The sequence below is a fragment of the Gasterosteus aculeatus genome, chromosome 13 (genome assembly GCF_964276395.1).
Source record: "Gasterosteus aculeatus chromosome 13, fGasAcu3.hap1.1, whole genome shotgun sequence".
NCBI classification, from domain to species: domain Eukaryota; kingdom Metazoa; phylum Chordata; class Actinopteri; order Perciformes; family Gasterosteidae; genus Gasterosteus; species Gasterosteus aculeatus.
In genome coordinates, this window is record NC_135701.1 from 6166039 (window position 1) to 6175998 (window position 9960).

At 43.8% G+C, this 9960-nt stretch overlaps 1 protein-coding gene across 1 annotated transcript; it reads right to left on the bottom strand.

Annotated features, from left to right (window-relative positions):
- Positions 1-1157: 1157 nt before the first annotated feature.
- Positions 1158-6824, bottom strand: LOC120831299 (corticotropin-releasing factor-binding protein). The gene is made up of 7 exons (XM_040196672.2): positions 5767-6824; positions 5574-5661; positions 5086-5243; positions 3994-4204; positions 2816-2970; positions 1868-1988; positions 1158-1700 (listed from the first exon to the last, which is right to left on the bottom strand). Exons 1-7 carry the CDS (start codon positions 5845-5847, stop codon positions 1546-1548), a joined length of 969 nt encoding a protein of 322 aa, XP_040052606.1. The 5' UTR covers positions 5848-6824; the 3' UTR covers positions 1158-1545.
- Between the last annotated feature and the right edge of the window lie 3136 nt (positions 6825-9960).

Here is a 9960-nt window from a genome sequence, read left to right on the forward strand (position 1 = left end):
GAATCATCGCGGTTGAGCAGGTTTGAGATTAATTCTACGTAAGGAGAGGATCAAAAGCCAGCCAGTGAGAAGGAGGTCGAGGGGAATAAGAGCACTGAGGCTTGTGGGATAATCCCATTAAGAGCTGCGCATTCATTCAGACGGAGGATCCAGAGCAGGACAGTATGGGAGAGATTAGGGCTGTGATGGAGAGGGGTCACAAGCACAACTCTATTCTCACAGTGTCGGAACATGGTGGTGTATTATTCACAGCTCTCAGTATTAAGCCTTTTTAATTATAATTTTTGAGGGATGAGCAACCCGTATGAAAGCTATTTCAGAGTTTGATTCTGGAACAGATTGGATTACAAAAATGAAAACGCATGCGTCACTGCTTCATATTGATCGCCGAGGAAGTATTTGAATCCATTGGAATGCACATTTACGGTGTATAGGCACGTCATTCAGCAATGGCCTCTACTAATAATTAAACTTCAAGCATTTGATCCAAGATTAGACCAGTCTAATATTGGTTTTTACTATGAGGTGAATGCAATGTTACATTGCAGTATTGTGACATTCTAACATACAGATGTTCCAGAGGTACAATATTGACCACATTCACCATCATACTGTTCTTACTGTTACTGAAAAATTACTAGAATTGAACACAAATTGCAGTTGGTGGTGATGGGAATGTAGATATTTTAGCATGTATTTGGTCATTAAATGTATGAACAACTGAGTATTTTGTGAAGATTAAGTGTTATGGAGCAACATGATCCCAGTTCACTATGAGGGCACAAGTGTCTGTACCACACGACTACGTAACGGTGGCTCCCTAAAGTCAACGCTTTGTAAATGTCCGTCAAAAATATCATGCCGATCTAATAGTTGCTGAGATTATTCAGTCGAAACCAAAGTGAGGTCACCCTCTTTGCTAAATAAGCCACTTACATTGAATAAGATATTTAGCATCTCTCCGTTTTGCTGAAAACAAAAAAAACTCCTGTTGATAAATAAACATTCAAAACCAACGAAAGAACGTCACCGCGGTTTCAGGGCTGTTGTTTTTGGGTCTAGTAGCAACACAAAGACCAGTTGAGCAAATGGTTTCATAATTAAATGGAAGAAAGCTTCTGAACACACAGTGACTCACAAAATCAGAACATACAACATTTGCTTTATCATGCAAGTAATATTTATTTTTAAATTGTCAAAGTATTTTAAACACAAGAGAAAGCAGAGAATGCAAAACCTCCCCAAGAATACTAAAAAAAACAATGTGCACTGAAGACAGTGGAAAGGGTTAAACGAAATATCTTGCCAAGAAATGTAACGTATCTCAAAAAAACTAATAACAAAATACTGAATCCACCATCCTCCACATGCTTGGTTCAATTCAAATAAATATTCTATGATCGAAGCGAACACTGTTAGACATGACACTGGATAAAACATCTGGCAATAACAAAATATGTGTTGACGGCGGTAGTGGAACTGGTGTATTTACAGTGTCGTGTGTGTGCATGTGTGTGTGTGTGTGTCTGCAGTACGAGTGCGATCTCATTCCACGGAGCAGAAGTTATCCAGAGCGTTCTCTGGGCTCTTGGGGAGCTCACGTTGCTCCAGTAGTCGGTACTGGAAGGAAACGCGGTTGACGTAGTTCCCGCTGGACACCAGCCGCACCACCGAGTTATCGCAACCGATCTTCATCTGGGCTGAAGGCCGGAGAGGAAAGCAGACACTTTACAAAGACGTTTATAAAATTAATTTATTATGTTGTTTGCACATTCGGTACTGTATTAGTTTAAAATGAATAACATTGAGCCTCATAGTGCGTCATAGAAGTCTAATTCACTGCTGAACAGAAGGGGCTCAGACTCACCGAGCCCAGTGAGGGAGAAGCAGAGGTCAGCCATGGGGACCATCATGGAGGTGTCCACCCCGTTGCCCCCCAGCAGCTCCACATAGTCACCTGACCCAGAACAGCCCGCCCACGCCTGCCTCTGTGAAAACAAGGAGACAACAAAATATTCCGGTGCTGAAAATGCAGCAGTTTTTTTTTTAAGTCTGCATGATAAAGTGAGATGTTCCTCATAACCGCACGGCATAGATATTATTTATTACATGTCACGAGTCAACCTATTAAGTTTTAGTTTTCCTCCATGTCCAACGTGTTTATAATTTGATCATATCAGACATACGTGTATATACGTGTTTTTTGAGGCCATAGTGCAAAGACAAAAAAAAACATTCTCTACATTGAGTACCTTCATGATCCGGCATGGTCTGCATACTGTCTATTCTAGTGGTATTAATTAGAGAAATAACTACAAATACGGCTCATAGAGTGAGTGAGTTCAATCTAACAATCAAATGTCTTATATTCTGCATTTTCAAATACCTTACGGTACCTCCAGTTAAATTCATTTACATAAAAGATCATCTTAGAAATTATAGTACGTTCAGCTTGTGGTTTTAGCAGGTGAGATTGTTGCATCCTCGCAGACCTCCTACCATGGACATGTGGTAAGACCTGTTTTCCCCTCACTGTGCAACAGCAGCTGATCACAGCATCACTCAAGCACTAGGTGTGTTTGTGCTTCCTGATGTTGTAATGTATGTGTATTTGTGTATTTCATGTGTTTGACATGCGAGTGTACCACGTCATTCAACCGTTCACGTGAGGTCAACATAATTGGTTCATTTACAGAGAACTTTCAGAAAAGTGAGAGTACGTTGTCAGCGAGTGGTTTCTATAACTGACAATGGGGGGATGTTTGTCCGTGTGTGTGTGTGTGTGTGTGTGTGTGTGTGTGTGTGTGTGTGTCACCTGTGGGCTGAGTTCATTGCTTTTGGCCTGCCCGAGGCTCAGATCTGTCATTCTGATCTCCACGGGGTAGATGATGGAGAAGCTGCAGTTCCTGTGCTGGTGTGGCATCACCATGGTGAAGCTGCCCTCTGGACTCTGAGACATGATGTTACAGGCTTTACACACACACACACACACACACACACACACACACACACACACACACACACACACACACAGACACAGAGAGAAACTCATTACTGACACCTCGTGTCACAAATTGGACATGATTAAGGCTGACTGCGGGAGGGGACACAATTAGGGCTGAGCATAGAAATCCAATTACAGTTGTGATGACGAAGATAAGGAAATAACGACCATAGAACTGATAACGGTGTGGTAGACCGGACCGGCACGGACCGGCACGGAACCGTTTACTCCTGTGGACATGTTCTAATGTATTATATTAGATATTAGAATATATTATTATATTAGAATAAATTGCAATAGGTCTGGTTTGATTGGCAAGATTTGAAGATGAGCTTAATGACTTTTGTATATGTGTTTTATTTGTTATATTTTAAGGTTAGTAACTGTTCCTCACATGTAGGCTGACTACACATTTTTTATCTTTTAACTAATTATTTAATTAATTCATGATTACATAATCAAACATTGTTTATTTACATGAATTCTCTTTTTAATGGCCACTGAATTGTGGGGTGACCTTGTTAAACAGCAGAGACTTGTGATTTGTGGAGGGCTGCGGTTAGCGGTCAGTACATACATGCGTTTGCACACTGGCCAGAGATCTATGCTGTTTCCTTAGTGATAATCCGTACAATCGCCCTATTTTACGTGTCAGTGCTTTTTCTTTATCCGTCTTTGTGTCTCAGCCCCGATGTGATTGTCATGTTGCTCGAGCAGCTGGGAAACAGGTGCTTGCCTCTCGTTCAGTCTCCTCCTGTCGCTCTTGGCCTTGATTAGTGCTTGAACGTCCAGGATGAGCACACATGCACGCGCACAAATCACCAGCTCCTCTTTTTCTTTCTTTAAATCACATGATTTTAAATGCACAGACTCGTCTTATTTTGTTCTCGGGATTGTTTTGTTCACAATTTGTTTTTTGACGTGGGTGACGTGCGCCTTGTTCTGTCTTTTTTTTAGCCGTCTCTTCAAGGAGGTGCAGCAGGACTCACGGAAGGGGTTGTGTATCTTTCGGACAGCGAGGGTGAAGCCACTGTCAGGGCTGTGAATGCGAAAGAAGACCATGGCGACGTTCTGAGAGGAGCGGCTGGTGGCCCCCGGAGCTGCGGAGGAGCAGTAGTCGGTGTAGCGCTGGTGGAGAGGGAGCTGGTGGTCCTGCCTGCTGGGGAACTTCTCCCCCTTCAGGACCCAGCCGTCAAACATCTGAGGGAAGAAAAGCACTTGGAGAATGTCTACATGTCAGGTTTACATGATGGACATTCGCTGGCTTGCTGTGAATGAATGAGTAGGGTGATATGATGACGGTTTGTTCCTCAGCTCCACCACATGTCAAAGTGTGAGGCTGAACACTGTGTGTGTGTGTGTGTGTGTGTGTGTGTGTGTGTGTGTGTGTGTGTGTGTGTGTGTGTGAATTAGCATTAGTTTGGACCCTGATGAGCTGTTACATTATTAACATGTAATGTAAAACAATAAAAATATAAATGTAAATCCATCTTCAATTCATTTAACAGCAGCCGTTCAAAAGCAAAAGATATCTTAGCTGATTAATATTTAGGTTCAAAACACTGTTTAAGTGTCTCAAGGCCACACAGTTTACAGCTGACACTGAACTATAAGCCCACATGGATCCCTGGGATGAAATGTGTGCAGATAATGTGTTCCAATAGGAAGACGTGTGTTGTTTGGTAGTTTATCTGATCTGTGCCGGTCGACCCAGCCTGTAACCCCGGTCCGTGGGATAAAGGCTTATTCCCGCCATGCCTTTTTACCACTTTGGCCCACATAAAACGTCTCTGCGGGGTAACTGGCAGGCTTGGCTGCACAACTGAAGCCTTCCCACTCAGGCTCTGAGTAATGTGACCAATGCACAGAGGATCAAGTGGGGTGTTTGGCCCTATTAAAATGCCGCCTTAACGTTGCTTGGCAACATTTTAATCAAACGAGAGGATGAAAAAGAAATTTAAAAAAAGTTTGAAGAGCGAAGCCCTGAACTTTCTGCCTTCCCCTCGCAAAGCGGTTGGGGGGGGGGGGGGGGGGGGTGGCGACGTGCGTGGGTGTTATTATTTTCGGTGTGTGGAACCCACCTTGACGAAGTCCCCGGCGCTGCAGTCGATGTTGACGTCAGACAGCTCCAAGCTGATGACCTCACTGGGCCCAGCGATGATGAAGGCAGCACAGGCCAGCTGTGGTTGAGACGCCACGAAGGTGAAGTAGCCGTCAGTGGCCAGCATGTCCAAACACCCTACAGAGCACACACGCAGACTTAAAGAAAGACCACTTGTACATAATGAGAGAGGATTCACACAAACAATATCCGGTGACCACTTGTGGACATCGAGGATTTTGTGCTAAATGTGATTTATTCTGATCAGCTTTGTGGTCAAAACAAAAAGGTGTGCAAAGTTGCTTTTTTTTCTGAAAAAAGGGAGGGAAGTACCTAAGCTATTTAGTGCTGACATGTTTCCCCACAATACATCCCTTAACATACTTTAAAGAGGCTTCACTTGTTGTTGCCAGATCATAGAGCACAATCATCTACTGAACCAAAGCCATTATTTACAGCAGCACTTACTGAGAGGTCGGCGGAAAATGAAATCCTCTGATTCTCTTTTCTGGTCCAAACTGAGCAGAGAGTATAATCCATCCTCAGCTTCAGTGTCCTGAATAAAACACAACGGATGTCACAATGAGTTGTTGTTGCTGTTTTTTAGCAGTCCTCACCAAAAACTCTCAGTAATTATTGCCGATCTGTCGAAAAGCCTTACCTCGATGTAGCGACTGAGCCCCGTCCTCCAGGAGATGGAGAGGAGAAAGAGGAGCAGCTGTGCGCGCAGAGCCACCGACATGCTGAAGTGTTCCCTGAAGCTGAGAGGGGGGGAACTAACGGCGCCGTGCGAGAGGTGGCGGCTTTTATAGCAGCACAGACAGGCAGGCAGGCCGAACACCACGGGGGGTCACTCTCAGTCAACGGGTCGTCTTAATCGTTGGGAACTCCTACCAGTATTAGTATTAAGTGTGAATGGCTCGGAGGGAATTCATGGTAACAGCCAGGATGTCAACTTGCATACGTGATATTAGACACGCGTAGTCCAAATTCGTTGTGCGGTGTAGTTATTACATTATGGTGGCACTTTGTTCCAAAAGAAAGGAAGCTAACCCAACAAATGTTGAAATCAAAGAAACCACGCAAAAGAAAATTGAATTTTATATCTAATACGTCGTTTTGCGGTGGTCTAAGGCCAAAGAAGCCAGCTGGTGACACCAGCTTGTAGGGGAGGAAGCATTTTCTGACAGTGCCGATGCCGGACGGAACAACCAAGTCACCGTTAATATTCAATGTGACATCAGTCACAAAAGCAAAAGCAAGTGGACAGTTCCCGGTCATCCAAAGTGTCTTACTTCACGCGTTAGTGTCACAAACCTCCCTCTCCTCTCCCGTTCTCGTGCCGTTCCCTGCACGTCTGTGAGGATGGAAAATCACAACATGGTCACTTGTTAGCTCTTATTGTCCACCGGGTATTAAGAGAAAGCATTAAACCGCACAGCTGTATTCAAAAGCACATTTTTAAGAATTCTTTTGACAGAAAATAGAAAATGGTTACGAATGTAGATAGCAACAACAACAAAAAGAGAAAGAGAAGCTGCGATGCAATCTGGTTCGTAGCGACGGGACAAATTCATTAAACGAGACTAATCGTTTGTGGTCATGCTGCCTTTGTGAAAGGTCAAACTCAGATGCAGGGTAAGACATGACGATCATCCTGCCAGTGTTCATACGTCCGCCCACACGTACTCTCTCTCATCCGAACTACAGACTCTGTGTGAAGCTCTGCAGCTCAGTTATCTTAAGCTAATAATAGCTGACGTTTCCTCACAGGGATGAAGGTCTGTGTGAAGCCCCAAACGCGCAAAAAACAATCAACATAACGAACAGTCAGTCCAACAGTCCGTCAGCCTCACAATGCAGATGACCTATTCAAGGTGTATTACTTTCATTGAAAAGCCAGTAGTCAGTGATAATAACTAGTCCTTGTGTTGAGAAGATGTCTGAACCTATTAGCCAGAGTCCCGATAATAAAGTGTGCTTCGCTAATTTGAAGGACAGCTAAGGAAACGGAAAACGTTAGCAGAACACTGTGGGTACGTGTGTGTGTGTGTGTGTGTGTGTGTGTGTGTGTGTGTGTGTGTGTGTTTCCATATGCTACAAGTGCTTGTCCCTTGGCGATTCCACATAAACGCTGTGATGTGTGTGATGTGGTGATCTGATACATACTGTAATTGTTTAAATCCAATTTATTAAATGAATCGATGGATTTTAATTAAGAAGCCAAACCCCACGTCCTCATTTTACTGCTCTGAATGATGAACAGATGCATCAATATGCATCATGCTGGTCTAGTGGATCTTCTAATCTAATCAAAAGAGATTGTATCTAGCTTTTCTCATCCCATATTACCAACACATAAACAGACATACGGATTTAAAAAGGAAATGAAGACAACATGAAGGAAATGTGACAGCATACAAAGTATGTAATACTGCGTGAGACAAAAAAACACTTAAATGAACAAAATTCTGTTAGGACTAATTATAATATGATAATTAATCCGGTAAGCTTCATCCTCACTATTTAAATAAATTCAACTGCTGCCTCAGCCTGACCAATACTGAAGACTGCAGCGCCATCTGCTGGCCAATGTAGAACAGGTATATTTGTTGTGTTTTGGTGAGCTGGGTGGCCTACGGGGTTTATAACATGCAGGACAGGCTTCAAGTACAGTTAACTATCACAATGCATGTTCATGTGAGGATCAGGATCATACAAATCTAACATGCACAGGATTCAACATTCAAGAAGAAGCAGCTTGTGAAAGCTTAAGCAGTGCGATTTCTTTGAGTGCCTACTGTGTCTGTGATGGTTGCCTCAGCTGGCCAGATGTGACCGTCACCCACCATGGGGTCAAAGTTAAACCGCAGGGATTGTTGATTCCAGGCATTAGCATCTGAACCCTTCCCCGTGTCCCAGCAGGCAACCTTCTTAAGCACACCTGCTCCCTGGCAAAGATAGCGCGTGTAGCAACGTGTTTTTGCCCCGTGGCTCATTGTGTGTTGCCCCTCTTACTCTCTCTCTCTCACACACACACACACACACACACACACACACACACTCTCACACACACACACACACACACAAACACTTCCTGTGGGGATCTGTCTGTCAACGCGGCGGTCCGGCACTGGCTCCAGGCCTGACTGACCCATTCATCTCCTGCTGGGCCGTAATGAGCCGGCCATCCCCGTTTGGACCGACCTGACAGAGAGAGATTACTTTAAGGTCTGCATGGATTTTCTCCCCTGTCCCCTCCTCCCCATTCCTCTCGCCTGAAAGTGTTTAATTCAGAGTGCATTAATGAGGAGCGATGGATAACACACTATTCCTTTAATTACCTTCCAGCGGAGTTCTTCAGGGGGAGACCTGCTGACTCCCGTCGGATGCTGGCCTGTTTGTTTGCTCTGCTTTTAGAGTCTCTCATTTAATACACTTAGCAGTAAGGTTGATTGTAACAAAACATTCATGGGCCAGTTCTAGACTTCAGGTGATATAACATCAATTTAATCTCTAGAGGGTAAATATTGTTAAATATATATCACACACTTTCCAGTCTCAACCACTACTGATTCTGTAAATCACAGAGGATGTATTGACATCGTTCAAGGTGTACAGTGATTTTGCTGAGGTATCGTACGCACTGCAAAGAGTTTTGGCCTTCGTATAGCAGCCAACACACTTACAAATTGTGCAGGGATGATTGGTGGCTCATGCAGAAGGTGAGAATAACTCTACATAATAGTATAATTACACAGCACGCTGTGGAATAATTGTTGTGGAGCATCGAGGGACCTCTTTACTCGAGGAAAACACAATCAGATGGACCGACGCAATGACAGTGTCGATGTAGCTAAAGGGGGGCAGAGTTGAAAAAGGATTCCAATCTTGTAAAGTTTGCTGGCGAGGAAATAATCATAATCTTATATCTGTATATCCAACTATTATAGTATCGTAATGTGTTTTTTCATTGCTATGTAGTAACTCCCTCAAGCCTGATCCTTAAAGACAAAGTTGAAATGAATTGAAACAATGAAGAGACGCTCTCAAACACCCTCTCTTGTAAGATGAGTTGTCCTGTCAAATGAACAATTGTTTGCACTGGTTAGTCAAAAGACAACCAGAGAGGTGATGTTAATGAGAAGGAACCTGCGTCAGTGTGCCTGCTGGGTTCATGATTTAGAAGCTCCCATACGTCAGACACTGGCATTTCAACACGTCTCGTTCAGCTGCAGGCGGAAACCATCTCCAACCGTCTCCAATTACCGGTACAAAAACAGCACCGTATCAACTGCCTCATTGCATCTCGGAGCTCCTGTCTGAGGCGTTTATCCATGCCAGTGGCTTCCTGATGCAGGCGTTGGCAAGCACGACCTACGGTAATCAGAGCAAGGAAGGACGGGTGTGCCAAAAGATGGAGGAAGGTTGTAAAAGACGCAAGTGGTAGAGACACCAAATATAGACTAGGACAGCAGTAATGCAATGCTTTCTTGCAGTATCGGGTTAGAAAATATAATAAAAAGAACATTCATCTTTCTCGCTCAGTTTGACTGAGGTCTGGAAAATACTGGAGTGTTTCACTCCCTAATGCAGCATCCTTTTAGTGGACCTAGGACTCTCAGCATAAAGTTTAAGGTCCCCTCAAACTCACTGCAATACGTCTACTCAGTGCAGGTGGGTGGGCCATTGAAGCTCAGTAAATGTGTTCCTTCATCACTCAGCCTCCGCTGTGGTCCCGACAGTCTCATCCAGCTTAAAAGAAACATTGATTAGTCCACACAATCAATGCGCTCAATGACAATGATTCAGTGCAGTGTATAAATATATCGACTGCAATCAGCTATGTACACCA

Bases quoted from the DNA above. Each gene is read 5' to 3' on its own strand.
- LOC120831299 (XM_040196672.2), bottom strand. From the start codon at position 5,847: ATGTCGGTGGCTCTGCGCGCACAGCTGCTCCTCTTTCTCCTCTCCATC. The intron at 5,662-5,766 runs GTAAGGCTTTTC...TGTTTTATTCAG, and splicing joins GGCTCAGTCGCTACATCGAG to GACACTGAAGCTGAGGATGG. The intron at 1,701-1,867 runs GTGAGTCTGAGC...TCCGGCCTTCAG, and splicing joins CTTCTCCCTCACTGGGCTCG to CCCAGATGAAGATCGGTTGC.